Genomic DNA, 16,537 nt, shown 5'->3' on the forward strand with positions numbered 1-16,537 from the left:
GAAAAAAATCAATCAGAAGCATTGCACAAACATTGCTCATCGCCGCCACAAGCATTAGGAATGCCCTGAAGAAGCAAGCGCTTTTGTCTTACAGACGTGGAACAGGTAAAGCAAAGAAACCATCAGTAGGTGATGGCAAACACATTGTGAGCGCTGGAAAGAAACAACTGTTTGAGTCTTCAGCAACAACCTGCAGAGGACAGGAGTGAAGTTATCTCCATCTACTCTTCATGGATGACTTCCAGCACCTCTAATTTTAATGTTGTTTTCACCTCTAAATGCAGTCTACACCGGCTAACCCTATCACACCCAACAGCAACATGAACGTAGACATTAGGTGCTGTTTGTTTACTGAATGAGTTGTGTAATGAGACACAGCTGGGCAACAAAACACAGTCACATCATCCAGAGGTACAGTAAAAAAAAATAAAAATAACAGCTGAAATGTTGCTCTCTGCTATCATATAGTCATCTTTTCACGTCAAATCCCAAGGTACAGTACTTTCAATTCGGACCAGGGGTGCTCACACTTTTTCAGCCTGCAAGCTACTTTTAAAAAGTAATGGCAATGGTTTTATTTCATTTGAACATGCATCAGATTACAATTGGTGCATCCCATAATCAGTTTCCAGTTCCACATGTCCAAAAGGAGTAGGAAGAAGCAAAGCTTATTAAATCCTACCCCTCCATCTGGTACTTTTACAATCAGTAACTGTTACATTTGTTCACTTCCTGCTTTCATAATATAGTTTAAGGTTTTTTTTAAGTCCCCAAGACCTACCTCCTACTATAAACATACAATATATATTTCTAAATAAATACATTTGTACTATACAATATTAAATATATGCATAAATGTGCATATTTATGTATATTGTATACATCGATTAAAATATTTATTTGTGATTAATCACATTTTTAAAAATCCATTGTTAACTCAGAATTAATCACATTTAATCGCAGGTAGAAGTACGTTTTTATCTATAATAAATGGGTAACATTTGATGACTTTGAGTGCTAATGTGCATCATTGTGGTACACATTTACTCTCATTGTATTGCTTTATTACTTTTCATTTGACGTTGTTCAAATAAAATCATAAATAGGATCAAACACATCGCTATAATGGACGTATGTTTTACCTTGTGACCTATGTGATCGACACAATGTTATGGAGCGTATGTTTTCACATCTACAGCAGCCATCCAAGGCCTTCATTTCATAGCAACATCATCCATGTACACTTTTCTAGCAACATGATCCAGGGTTTAGGAGGTTCATTTACTGAGAAACGTCCTGGACGCAAGTAGAGGTTACAGTAATATTTGTTTTACTATATCTAACAATGCTGATAACTGAATAATTTATTTTTTAAGTCATTGATATTTGGGTATTTTTTCTCCCAACAAAACATATTTTATGTGCTACAGCAGGGGTACAACAGTGGGGGGGTGCGGGCGGGGGGGCTTCATTATATTTGCAATTATAATTTACTGGATAGACTACTCACATGTCATTTCCACTTTTAATTTTACAAATGAGGGCTCTCCACTGAGCTAATGGCGCTTCCCTTGAGGACATAATTTAATCTGTGACATGAACCATCAAAGTCCCTTTGCATTACTACGTCCAGGGCTAATGTGAGCACCTCAGAGGGTGGGGGTGAAGCTTTGGCTTCTATTCACGTGCACGCCCTTTATAGTAAACGACACAGATTCTGCACTGTGCTTCATTTAGATCCAAGAAAGGGAATAAAACAGCCAGCAGCAACGGAACATAGAGTAGACAATGATACTAGAGGTGAATGGGAGGTGTTTACAGTCCTCATTTAGCATTGTTTTCAGCCTGTAAAACTATAATTATTCTCTCAAAAATGTATCCGTTATTGATATTTTTGGATGTTTTGATTTATATAATTCATGGGAAAAACTGCTTCCGTTTTCATACATTCACAATTGCAAATGATGCATTGAATGTATTACTTCAACTTCTAGGGCAATGATTCTCACAGTAATTTAGTTCTATTGGAGTTCTATTGAAGTAACCTCACTCCGGACCAGGTGTGCCATCAACTTCAACTTAGCGCCACTTACTTCCAGTGTGACCAATGCTTGAACCAATGAGCTGGAGATCAAATACTAAATTGTCCCCACTGTGTGTGTCAATGAAACAATTGTGTATTGTATTTAAGCACTATAAGTATTTGTCCGGGCTGCACGGCGGACGGGTGGTTAGCGCGCAAACCTCACAGCTAGGAGACCCGAGTTCAACTCCACCCTCGGCCATCTCTTTGTGGAGTTTGCATGTTCTCCCCGTGCATGCATGGGTACTCCGGTTTCCTCCTACATTCCAAAAACATGTTGTTAGCTCAAAAAAAATGACAAAAAAAATCCAACAATAGCAAAACTGAAAAACAGCACAAATTTTATAAGAATAAAGTGAAAAAGAATGTCAAAACATGGACATTTCTTGTCAAAATAAAACAAAAAAAAAAACGTATTATGGAAAGCAGGAAGTGAACAAATGTAACAGTTACTGATTGTAAAAGTACCAGATTACCAGGGGTAAGATTTAATAAGTTAAGGCGGTCTAGTGGTTAGCGCACAGACCTCACAGCTAGGAGGACCAGGGCTCAATTCCCACCCTCGGCCATCTCTGTGTGGAGTTTGCATGTTCTCCCCGTGCATGCATTTCTCCGGGTACTCCGGTTTCCTCCCACATTCCAAAAAACATTGGCCACTCCAAATTGTCCATAGGTATGAATGTGAGTGTGAATGGTTGTTTGTCTATATGTGCCCTGTGATTGGCTGGCCACCAGTCCAGGGTGTACCCCGCCTCTCGCCCGAAGACAGCTGGGATAGGCTCCAGCACCCCCGTGACCCTTGTGAAAGTATTTCTCCGTGAGAAGACGTTGCCGATGCGGTGAGTAATACAACATGCGACAAGAGACGAAAGGTAAACTCACCATGGAGTTGTACTGGCAAAACATGCTCCGAGGAAGTAAGGTCTTTATGACATGAAAAGGTGAGGGTGAAGGGAGTGGAGGGTACAGAGAAAACACAAAGAATTAAACCACTGAGCTAACCCACAGAATATATTGTCAACATACTTTACGTCAAACTGTAAGATACCGTGTAGTCGGTACGATGATGACACTAACAGAACGATACCATGTAAAGTTCAACTTTGTCACTATTACAACATAAAAATGACGACATGTCCAATGGGTGACTGTGCTGTAAGTGCAAGTGGGTGTCCTTCCGTCAGTCTGTGTCTCCAGTGTTTACAACACATTAGGCTTGGGAGTGTGTTCCTGTGTTTATTCTGCACATCCCGATATAGTCACAGTGCTCTCTAAACAATCTCCAGCAAACAGGACTTTTCCCAACAGCAATAAAGGTCCAATGAGACTGAACTCTGTCCCCGCGAGCCAACCTCCAGACATGAAAAAAGAATTCCCAGCCAAGCCGAGTACCCCGCAGGACTTCTCGATTTTATCATTTTTACTGCAGTTGCCTGGAGCCTCCCAATGTGCGTGCTCTTACGCATACGCATGTGGAAAAATGTTCCTCTAGCAGACGGGGGGGAGCAACGTTTTTCGCTCAAATGTCCTGTCCCTCGAGTGTACGTTAACAAATGAACACAATGGTCAGTGCAATGGAGGCATTGAGTAAATGCCCACTTAGATATAAATGGCAGCAGGGGGCGGGCTGCCTCTCCCATTGACCCACTGCTGAGCCTACAGAAGCCCCACCGGGCCCCCAGCTGAGTAAATGGATCGACACCGATGGACATATGAACGTGTATGTGAAAGCTCATGCGCCACTCGGCTTCCTCGCCCATTTCTTGTTGATAGAACTGAACTAGAATTGATGTAGGATACACGTAACCTGCCAGCCCTGCTCCAAACCGCCCTGGCCTCCATCCAAGGACCACAGAATGAGACTTGAGAGCACTAGCCGTCAAGCTATCAACTCCATGTCCAGCTCAAATCTTAAGGTGTCAGGGAGTGAGGCTTATCTGTACAGCTGACATCTGTCACATAGACTCAGAGGATACAGTGGCAAACCAAACACAGTTAATCAGAGTTAATCTGAAATGATTTAACCCCGCCAATTCTATTAATCCCCGCAAATTTCGTCCAGCTTTGTCCAATCACGTCAAGTCCCCTTAGCAGAGAAACATCCCCAAAGCAGAATCTTTCCACCTCCGTGTTGGTGTCATGTGACCACATCACACTCCTCAAGCCTTGTGTTTTCATGACAAAGGTTCAGATGGGTCAGCACGTGTATCTTCTTGAGCAGGATCTCAATCCATGACAGCAAAGTGTCTTACTAATGCCATTCTTCCTGACTGTGCTCCCAACTTCCTTGACATCATCGACCAGCTCGTCTCCTTGTCATTGTGGAATGGTATCTTGCATTTCTTCCACTGATCAATGGTGGCACCCAGCCATCTTTTTTACCAAGTTCCTACATCATCTCTTCTAGTCCATTCCAGTCCTGTGTAGGTCTACATTCTTTGGGTCCGCTTTTTGGGCTTGCGCATGGTGGGAGAGATGCAGAGGCATCACTTAGCATCATTTGCACTGAGCAAGCGTCATTAGGAAAAGGGAAGCCTGAGTACGAGTTTGACACCAGATTGACAGGCGGTTTGATGAGGTGTCTGCAGGGATGCTGACTCTGCATGGGACGGAGTTGGGACAAACGGCAAAGCGATCAATTTACTGGTCGACCTACATTCCTACAAGATCGTGGGTACAAGGTTCATAGGCTCCCTTGGACATAAGGTGAGAAGAAGTGTCGAGACTATGTCTCTCAACGCCTCGGGATCTGCCAGGAGGAGGTGGACGAAGTGGATGGGGACAGGGAAGGCCCCCACGACCCAACCTCGGATAAGCAGAAGATGGATGGAAACGCACAGAGGAGTAAGCCAGAAGTGAAGGGAAAAGAGTGCGTGTCATGAACCTGCGAGGGTGGTGACCTCACTCCCAAAGAATAATAGTTCACACGTTCATCTCTTGGACCATGGCCTCTAATCGCAGCTCTGCCTCGGCCATTAAAAAAAGAAGGGAAGTGAAAACGAGTTGAGTCTTTCTGCCATGTGACTTAAAGCCCCTTTGCAGAGCGGGTCTCTAAGGCTCTGGAAGGCAATTGCTCCAGCACTTGTTTGGCTGTTGTGTTCGTATTAGAGTAATCTCAGGCCACATCTGCAGTAGGTCAAAAGGCCCTGTTCATCCTCTCTCTGTTGTCTTTCTCATTAACTCAGCTGCACTCTTTCTGCATTCCCTTCAAATTGTCTGCAGCAGGATTTGGCCGTGTTTTGTGTTGTGTGTGACAATCTTTCCATTTGGATTTTCATTTGTGTTAACATCAGCCCCGTGTGCAGATGGGATGAGTGTGCAATTGTCTGCTTGCAAAATCCCCAATTTGACACAGGCAGACATTTTTGGCATGTTAAAGCTGTCCTCATGCAAATGCGGCGACTGCAGAACAAGTGGACTTGCAGCAACGGCAGTTCCGTCTTAGCCGGCCCCATTTGTCATGTCATGTACGTCAATGTCATGTTCATCAGGGTCTACTTCTATGACCTGAACATTTTCATATGAAGGGTTTATTCAGATAGGACCCCCGCCATTATATTGTATTAGGGGTGCAGGCAATATTAGGGAATCGTTGTATTATTGTCTTCATATTGTCTTGCATTTTTCTATTTAGATAATGTTCAACTGTAATAAATAAGTTTGCTGATAATTATATGTTTATGTTTGCCTGTGGTTTAGTCTGGTTAGAATCGTCATCAGCAAACTAAAAGCAAAATCAGAAAAAAAACATAAAATGATTTAAATAACTAACGAAAAATTATGGTTACCAGTATCAGTATCCCTGTAATTTGTATCGTACTGATACGAGAATTCACAGTATCAGCCACCCAGAGTATTTACAATTTATCATCTGTTCTCTGCAATCACATTCATTAAATCAGTGTTTCTCAACTGGTGGGTCGGGGCATACTTTCAGGTCCCATACCAGTTTTCAGTGGGCGTCCGATCTGAATCATTATCAGCATTTATTCGAAATGTGGTTTTTATTAAGCAACGATGTGCCATCTATTAGTGGTCCTACAGGCAGCGAGAACACCGCGCTATTTAAACCCCTGCCAGACCAGAAGACCAACACTTTGCCATTAAGATGTTGAATGTGCCACACCCTTCTCTTGTTAAGCCTTACAAAGTATGTGACTAAGCATTTTATGCAAAATACAGTAAAGTCTCGTTATATCGGTATTCTCGGGAGTCGGAAAAAATACCGATACCCGCCCCACATAGCTGGCTAAACACATGCCTGCAACAGAAGAACCAACTGCGTTCGTGGTTTCTCTTGTGTGTAAAGATTCTATACAGGCATGTTCTTTTTTGGTATTGAAATCCTTAAGCAAATATTGATTTAAGCTGCTTTTGTATCGATATAAGCAGACCAAATTGGCTGGCGGGAGATGAAAAGGGCATCGTAGTAACCGGATTATCATAATAACCGGGTATCGTACTAACAGAACTAATTATATCATAAAAGACTAGAAATTTGCCGGGAAATGAAAATAGTATCGTAATAAGTAGTAATTCGTTATAACCGATATCGATATAACGAGACTTTACTGTATGTGTACAAGGTGTGTCAGAAAAGTTCCAGGACTGGTATTACAAAATATATATTTCAAATAGAGTTTTCCTCTTCGAAGCAATCACTCTGGAGTCTAATGTACTTTCTTGGCTATCTCTGCCATGCCTTCATACACTCCTGGAAGGATCTTTCAGGGTCCTCTGCTGCTCAGTCATCATGGCCATCTTGATGTCGTCCAAATCTTGGAAAAGGATCCCCTTGGTGAGACCTGTCAGCTTGAGGAAAGCCAGGTCTGGCATGGACTGGAGAGGTTGGGTCGTCTCTGGCGACGTTAAGGGGTGACGGTGGGCCAATCCAAACAGCCAAACTGCCATTAACTGACATCGTTATTGCGACTTTGTGGATGATGTTGGAGTCTGTCTATTATTTAAAGTTGTGAAATGTTACTGTGGAGGAGCGATTGCCATTGTCTGTGTTCTTTGGGCGAATCTGTCCATCTGCGGGATCGATCTTTCCACAGTCGACTATGCAGCACTTGTGCATGCATGTGCTCGTTTATGTCGCCAAACCCCTGCCTCCCAAAGCTGTAAACCCAGGACAAACACGGCACTGCCACGTTTCCAGCAGTCCTTGGAGACATGGAAGGACACACGCAGCCACTCTACACGTCCTTCAAGCTGACCTTGGCATGTATTAGAAGGAGGAAGAGCCACAGCTCAATACTTTTATACAGTAACAGCAGAAGTCCTATACTGATTTTAGCCCCGCCAAATGGTGCAAGTTATTGTTTAATGTACGGTAACTATCAATTTTAAACAAATACCAACTACTTTTTTGGAATCGTGGGGGTCCCAGATGGTAACTTGGGCGAATAACTGGGATCTGTACTGGGTGAACCGTCGCAGTATGGAGCCTTGGTGCTGGGGGCCAATTACGAGTTTGGGTTGCCAGTTCCACAGTTTTGTATTTGTGTACATATACAGTGTAAAGTAGTAGTGGGGACGCATGGCAACCTATGTGCAAACAATGGGGGCGGTGCTTACCAAAGCGTCTCTGCGCTTTCCAACACTTCTTGGACCAATTCGGGAGGAAATTCTCAAGTAACTGCTATAGCATCTTGGATCCTCCTTATGATTTTCTGTTAATAAGTGACCATATTTCCCAAAGCAATGTCTTCTAGTCAGTAATTCCCTCTCCCACACTGTGAGCTTCCACTTTATTCTAGTTTATTGCCTCCTTCCTGCTCTTTGCACACTCTTTATACAGCTGTGAGATAATAAAGACTTTAAATTATTGCAGCATGAGCTGCTTCTTCAATATCTTGTAGGTCCCTTGCAAATAAATGACACGCATTTCCACGGAAAATGGTGGGACAATGCAGAGGTAAAATGCATGCAAGTGTAAACGCCATTTTAGCAGCAGAAATGAACATCAGTTGTGTCAGTGATGCTGCTTTGAAAGATAGAAGTTAAATTGGTGTCTTGCGTGATTAATAATGATATTTTATTAACCTGGCAGTTATGGATTGTTTAGAGTTCACTTTTCTTCCAGCGGCTGTGGACAACAATGTCCCCTGGCTTGACTTGATTTGTTTAATCATAACGGATGTGTCATCTGCGCTTGGATTTACCAAAACCAAATGCTAGATTATGTTCTAATGTCCTGGTACGTGGAAACGTACGTGTACTTTTTTGGTTTCTACACTGTTTAGATAGATGTACATACTGCATCTAAGATTTGCTTTAATGCTGGACACACAAACAGCTGTGGCGGTGGTGGGTTTGCATGGGGGACGCGGGGCGGGGGGGTGTTGTGTCCAACGAGTTAACCTGCTGCAAAATGTAGGTTAAGCAGCTGGTGTGTTCTTCTGCTGGCCTGCCAGCAAAGATGTGCTCATACAGGTGTAAATACAGTTGCTTCTCTCACAGTCAAACACACACAGACACAGGAGAGGAGACGACGGGGTGGGGGTGCAGGGAGGAGATGTTGGGGGTTGTATTGTTTGGGTGTGCCGGGGTTGGGGCGCAGACGGACAGATGGTTCATGCAAGTATAGATTTAAAGCATGGCACATCAAACCTGCTGCCTCACGCTGTATTTATTAAGTACATGCGTCCCTCCTGTCGCCACATTCCGTGTCACCACGCACTCCCTTGAATTAGTATTACTGTACAAAAGACAGACGACGTAGGACCAATATGTCGCCGGAAGGGTACGTAGTCGTGAGACACCCAACTCACAAGTGACGACTGTATAATTGACAAGAGGTCTCATATATAATTGACAAGATTTTTTTTTTATTATTATGTTTCCATCACATGAGATCTCCTGACGCCCCGATCGTCGCTAAATTGAGAAAGGGTGATAACTTTTGTTTGTGTCAGTAAACTTTTGTTTCCTTCATTACACCAAATGAAAGGAATAAAATCAAAGAAAAGGAAAGTGAAGCAAAATTAGGAAATGGTGGTGGAGAAATCAACACTGCTTGTACGCCAGACATGTTATACGTATGACTGAGATGCTCAAACGTTGCGACCTTCGAGAACGATAAAGTTGGAGTCCTAGAAAGGATCTGCTCCTATGAAATAGACAACTAAGCATGATAACTAAGCAGTGTCACGCTCTCATTATTGACACTTCCTCCTGTCGTTTTTTACACTCCTGATCAAACGTTTTAGACCACTTTCAAAAATGTAATAATTGACATTGACACTCATTTGAAAGCATCTTTCCAAGTAAGAGTTTGACTTCATTTTCATACTATAACTTTTTAAGCAACCTAATTTTCCCCCAAATTCCAACTTTACTTTTTTTCTTACTATTTTCAGCTGATTATCATAAAATCCCTGTTGTTTATGTCCCTTTCATACTATTTTTTTTTTACATTTTCCATTATTTTACTTTTAAATACTCAATCTTTCTTCAAGTATACTTTATTATCGCAATTAAGACTTTATTTCCATACATAATTCTCATAATATTGTAACTTTTTCCACAAACTAATTTTACCACAAATGACAACTTTATTTCCCATAATATGAGCTGGAAACATATTACAGAATTATTTCAGTATTGAACAAAGCAAAATTTGTTCTAATCAGAAATCACTCCACACTCTTTATTGCTCTCTGGTTCTACCATATCTTACTTATTGTGTGGAAATATGGGATAATAACTATAAAAGCAATCTTCACTCGCTAAATGTACTGCAAAAAAGGCCAGTAAGGATAATTCATAATGCCGCCTACAGAGAACATACTAACTCCTTATTTCTAAAATGACAAATACTTCAACTTGCTGATATAGTTCATCTTCTAACAGCTAAAATAATGCATAAGGCTAAAAATAACCAATTAGCTAAAAATGTCATCCAATACTTCTCTACAAGAGAGGAGAAATATGATCTCAGGGAAGAACTACATTTGCTAGGACTACGTTATGCTAGCCATAGCATTTCAGTATGTGGAATCAAACTATGGAATGGATTGAGTAAGGAAATCAAACAATGCACAACGATGAGCCAATTCAAGAAACAATACAAGCAGTTGATGTTTGCTAAATACAAGGATGAAGAGTCTTGAACCAGTCATGATGTGCTATATATATCACTATATTGACACGCACTATGGTACCCATTATGGCATTGGATGCTCATATCACCCAGTACTTCGGTAGGTGACAAAAATAAAATAAAAAAAAACAACTTTAAAAACATAAACTATATTATGAAAGCAGGAAGTGAACAAATGTAACAGTTAGTGATTGTAAAAGTACCAGATGGAGGGGTAGGATTTAATAAGCTTTGCTTCTTCCTACTCCTTTTGGACATGTGGAACTGTGAACTGATTATGGGATGCATTCAATTGTAATCTGATGCATGTTCAAATGAAATAAAACCATTACCATAATATTACAACATTACTTTTTTGTTGAATATTTCACCCCAATGCTACAAAACATTACATAACATTATTTACTCATGAAATTGCAAGTTTGTCTTGACATGATTCGCATAAGATTGCAGTTTTTAAAAAATAATTAATTGAATTAAATGACCACTCATCATTTTTTCCCACAAATGTGTGTGTGTGTGTGTGTGTGCTTACCCCGAGCGTTTTGTGATATTTCCGAGGGTCATGGGTTGTTTGATCTGAGCGAGAGGCAGGACAACGGTGAGGCTCGGCAGAGGAGACAAGCGTGGGTTTGCCATGTTGTTGTTGCTGAAGTTGTTGTACGAATCCTGGCTGCTGAGCTTGACTGAAAAGAAACAAGAATACGATTAGAATTCATGTAGAGTCTTTGATGCAGTACTATGACAGTACAAGTTCCCTGCCATTATTTCAGGTAGCCGGCCAACCAAAATGAACCCAAGAGCGTAACGACGACTCCGCCAAAAAGTCACAAAAGACCCCACAACAACATCCAAAGAACTGCAGGCCTCACTTGCTTCAGTTAAGGTCAGTGTTCATGACTCCACCATCTGTTGGTGACCTCCAGCTGAAACCAACATGGGTTGTGCAGCAGGACAATGATCCAAAACACACCAGCAAGTCCACCTCTGAATGGCTGAAGAAAAACCAAATGGAGACTTTGGAGTGGCCTAGTCCAAGTCCTGACCTGAATCCTATTGAGATGCTGTGGCATGACCTTAAAAAGGCTTCATGCTGGAAAATCCTCCAATGTGACTGAATGACAACAATTCTGCAAAGACGAGTGGGCCAACATTCCTCCACAGCGCTGGAAGAGACTCATTGCAAGTTATCACAAACGCTTGATTGCAGTTGTTGCTTCTAAAGAGAGGACATGTAGGTTTGATGATCTGAAACATTTAAATGTGACAAACATGCAAAAAAAAAAAAAAAAATCAGGAAGGTGGCAGACATTTTTCCACACCGCTGTATATTATTAGATATCTCACTAAAAGATGACCCAAAGGTTTGAACACCTCTGCAACTTAAAGCGATGAGGAATCAGCGTAACTGAAAGGATACCTAAGAAGATGATGCAAAGACAGACGAGAAGCATCAGACAGAGGCAAAGATGTGATTAATGACCAGAATGTGATGATCCCCAAACACTGATACATGTGGAAAGAAAATCCATCAATCAGGTTTAGCTCCGTTTCCATTATCTAAGAAAAGCCAGCGTGCTGTCAAAAAGACACGCTGACATCTGACCCTCATCTCTCCTTCGCTCGTAATCCAGCCATCCATCCAGCTTTCTAGCCGTGATCCCCGTCTTAAAAGCATTCGCATTTTCTCCCAACATTAAAGCCTGTCCTTTAAACATCTTCTCCGTTCTTACTCGTTCCGTGTCACGCCATTCTTTCAATATCCAAACGCATGATTGCAATGGTATTTGTGATCTTTGCTTCTTGGTTCTCATACCGGGGTGTGCTAACCCTGGTCCGGTTAGGGTCTCATGGGGAACAATCATTTTGACACTTTGTTACTTTGGAAAGCAAAGAACTTAATGTGTTTTTAATGGGTCATAAGGGTGAAAAAACATATTACGATTTGTTCTAAATTTTTTTATAAACATTTCTTCAACAATCTTCATAAATGTTCTTCTCTGTATCTCTTCATCTCAGACTTTATTCTCCTAATATTATAACCTGTAGCCAAAAATAACAACTTTATTTAGTTTTCTTTGTTTCTCATAATTATATGACTTTTGTCTTTACTTTAATATTTCAATTTTATGCTACTAAAATGATTATTCTTTCCTTTGTTGTTGTAAAATTGGAATTTTGTCTCGTTAGAATGCAACTTTTTTGTTAATATTTTGACTTTATTCTCGTAAAATCACTGAGGTATGTATTAATTTCGGGCTGCACAGCGACCGAGGGGTTAGCGCACAGGCCACACAGCTAGGAAACCCGAGTTTGATTCCACCCTCGGCCATATCTGTGTGGAGTTAACATGTTCTCCCCGTGCATGCGTGGGTTTTCTCCGGGTACTCCGGTTTCCTCCCACATTCCAAAAACATGCTAGGTTAATTGCCGACTCCAAATTGTCCATAGGTATGAATGTGAGTGTGAATGGTTGTTTGTCTATATGTACCCCACCTCTCGCCTGAAGACAGCTGGGATAGGCTCCAGCACCCCCTCAACCCTCATGAGGATAAGCGGTAGAGAATGAATGAATGTTTTTTTCTACTGTTTTTTTCTATTTTCTCAATATTTAAACTTTTGTCTTTAATACTTTTATACTTGTAATAGTTTAACGTTATACCACTAAAGTTTATAAATTATACTACAAAAACCGATACTGTTAAGATGAAACATGTCATTGCATCTATATGCTTAAAAAATTCACTTAAGCTGATTTTTAACTGATTTTGGAAGAGGAAGACTATGGAGGAGTGTCGGGTGCCGAAGGTCACGCATTGTGTGGAAATATGAACGTATGTCCATGCGCACACACATGTGCACACACAGAATTGAGATTCTAAATGTGAAAATTGCATATCATTTAATGCCCCTATATTTGTAAATGGAATGCTATTTTGGTGTAAAACAACGCTTTTCGTGTTGTTTATGTTGTGGTACAGTTGTTTCGATATTTCAGATATCACAAGCAAAACATTTGTGTCAAAGCTAATCTCCCTTTTTATAGTTGGGAGCTGATATTTTCTTGAAACTTACTTATGTTCTACTGCTGACTACTGAAGAATGGCAACAAATAGAAGCATTTTTTTCCTGATGAGTGAAAGACAATAGTCTTTCTTTTGGTAGGTTTCATGTTTATGTAGCCATAGAAGAAAATATTCTGCGTAGTGGCCGGTACTGAGGGGGTTGTCTTTTGAGAAATGGCTGGGATTGAGTGAGTTAAAAATAATGACGTAATGTTCTGGTGTTCCAGTAGCTTTGTCCATATGGTGTACAGTACATAGATTCATGCAAAATATTGTTCAAATATTGCAGTTAAAAAGAGAAACAGCAAGAGGGAGTGGTAAAAGCAACGTGGGAGGACAAAGGAGGAGCAGTGGACAGAATAAAAATAAACCAACACAGCAGCTAAAATCACAAACCTTGTTTTGGCAAGTACATTTGGAATGGGAAAGCAATCACCCACAGTCCGTTAACTGCCAGGTAGTCTTGTGGAAGAAGAGAAGGGACGGGGTTGGGCAAACTCTATTGGCTCATCGGGCGTCCTATAAACATGCATGCTTGCTTTCACTCATCCCTCTCTGCAGTGCAATATGGAGGAACACATAGTAAAGACTTTAAACGAGCCTCAACTTGTATGGATATTCAAATAAAATGTGTTAAAGGTGAAAAAAAGCAACTGGAGAAGGCAACTGATATAGGAATTCCGAAAAATTTGAGGATGAAAACATATTTTGGGGCCAAAATGCAATTGCATGAAAATCGGGAATTTCTGTAAATTGGGAAATAGATTTCTTGAAAGAGTTTGACAAGTGTGTGGCCGTGGTTACGATGAATTATTCAACTTAGTAACACTCTAGACGCGTAAAGAAACATTTCCATGGGCTTCAGGCTGAAGCAAAAAGACAGATAGCCAATTAAAAATGCATAAAGATGTGCTCCAACAACAACAACAACAAAGTCTGGAAGATCTCTGTATTTCACAGCTTCCACTGAAGACACGTCAGAGATGGAAAGCATCAGTTTCCTTTCTTCACCTCTGGCTTCTTGCAAGACAAACGTACCACATTAGCGGGTATGTAATGGCACACGTAAACCATAACTATAACACTCACATAGGAGGTGAAATAAGCACATACAGTAATTTTCTTTCCTGTTGACCAGTCATTTGTGGGTTTATAGCACAGGACCTGAATTGCATGGCAGACATCATATGTGCCACATAAAGCAGTGGTGTCCAAAGTCCGGCGTGGTGACAATGTGTGGCTCACAGCTTGTTTTTTTATGGCCACTTTTTTTTGTATATATTTTACTAAGTCTGCACGGTCTGCATCAGAACATTATGAAGGATGATTTTGGTTCAGTCAACAAAAAGTACACAGGAAAATATTTGCTCTGTTGAAAAAATGTTGATAAAAAAAAAAAATATATATATATATATATTTTTTTTTTTTTTTTTTCAACAGAGCAAATATTTTCCTGTGTACTTTTTGCTATATACATATATATACATATATATACACACACACATATATATATATATATATATATATATATATATTTTTTTTTTTTTTTGTAGCTTAGAAACCTAAAAAAGTCCATTAACTATTTGTATTTGATAAATGTATGTAAAAAATGTAGTGGCCGATCAAATATTTACGTATATTACATTTGGAAATTTCCATCAGGAAATATATTATTCATTTAAAATTATACAAAGATGTGTAATATTATTATTGTTATTATTATTATTATTACTATTATTATTATTACTATTATTATTATTATTGTTATTATTATTAGCATTATTATTATTATTATTAGCATTATTATAAGCATTATCATTATTATTACAGACTAGAAAATAATAAGTCACCGTCTACTCTTATACGTTACTTTGTCAAAAAGAAAAAGGCTGGAAAAACTTTATAAAATATGTAAAGAGCATTTGAAAATCAGGAAATGTATTCAGATTTTTACATTTAATCCTAGCTAATTTATTAATTGACTATTATCTACCATTATTTGACAAAAAAAACAGTGAAAAATGCATTTATTTCTACATTTTATTTCAAATCTATTTTGTCTGAAGTCATCCATATGAACTGCTTAGCATGTTTGGTTTTGTGTCATTTATAAAGACAAAGTTTGGACACCTTGAATACATTCAGATGCCATTCTTGTAGGAGGCTGTGAAGTGGGTTCTTGTGTGTGTTGTTCCATTTGTATCAAGGCCTCCCATTACCAACCGTGACCTGCTGCAGGCAACGGTGATTACACAGCGCCACACAGAGGACGGTCCCTGCATGCCTGTGCACAGGAAGGCTCCTAACATGTAATTCATCCTGACAAACAAGCACTACTCATTTCAAGGAACTGCTTCAAGCACAGAATATCTAATATTCTTTGTAAACATGAGATTTCTCATCTGGTGGTGTGTTTTTAAAGCGATGCAACAGAGAATATGACAACGGTGTCACGGAATTGCAAACCCTTTGTCGGCTTGAGAAGACGGGTTGTGTAGAAACTGTGTGTGGATTCTGAAGTGAGGTGAAAAAAAAAAAGGAGATTTTTTATCTGAATGGGAAGGATGGCCTGAATCAGGTGAATGTTTTCATGATAGAATCAATCAGTTTGGAAATACGGAAGTAAGAATTCTCAAGTGTTTTCAGTGAAAATTGACTTTTTCTTGGGATGTGGGAAATTCTTATTGCAAATTTCCTGAATGAGCTGATGTTTCGATGTGAGAATTCTTTAAATCGGTTGAGAAATGTGAAATATGGAGATTATTTACGAGTGCCCGCAAGGTATGCAGGGTAGTGAGCCGGCAACAACTATATGAGCTATGAAGAAGAAAACATGGATCGATACTGAAATAACTGATACTTCTGATATCAGCTCTTCATGGCTTAAAGTTGATACTCAAATAAAAATAAATACGTCCGATATTTCAGTCATTTGAGGCAATGTTTGGATGCAATGTTTGTAAACAAAACCATGTGTGAATTGTCAATAAAGTTTACATTCTTATAGTGTTAATCATTTATTTTGATGGTTGTATTATAAAAAACAAAAAAAAAAATCATATATTTCATATGATTTTGGTTTTGTTTTTTTTTTTATATATTAGCTTAGCTACATTGTAAATCACATCAATATACTTCAGGGTTGAAAAGTTCTGCTAATACTTCGTGTGACCAAAGTAGTACCAAAGTATTCAATGTTATCATCGATGTACCTGTTACTACATGCTCACAGCATACATAGAGGTGTTTTAATAGTGGGCTTTCTAGCTGGAACAGATGTCC

At 39.8% G+C, this 16,537-nt stretch overlaps 1 protein-coding gene across 4 annotated transcripts in view; it reads right to left on the bottom strand.

Moving 5' to 3' along the window:
* The window catches only part of bcas3 (BCAS3 microtubule associated cell migration factor), a 208,434-nt gene that overhangs the window by 151,791 nt on the left and 40,106 nt on the right, over positions 1-16,537 (bottom strand). For all 4 annotated transcript variants that reach the window (XM_058079792.2, XM_078792600.1, XM_078792602.1 and 1 more), the window contains exon 16: positions 10,726-10,876. In XM_058079792.2, coding sequence (XP_057935775.2) covers positions 10,726-10,876 — 151 coding nt within the window. The remainder of the gene's footprint in view (positions 1-10,725; positions 10,877-16,537) is intronic.

This window comes from Doryrhamphus excisus, linkage group LG8 (genome assembly GCF_037039965.1).
Source record: "Doryrhamphus excisus strain RoL-2023G ecotype Guam linkage group LG8, RoL_Dexc_Guam_v1.1, whole genome shotgun sequence".
Lineage (NCBI taxonomy): Eukaryota > Metazoa > Chordata > Actinopteri > Syngnathiformes > Syngnathidae > Doryrhamphus > Doryrhamphus excisus.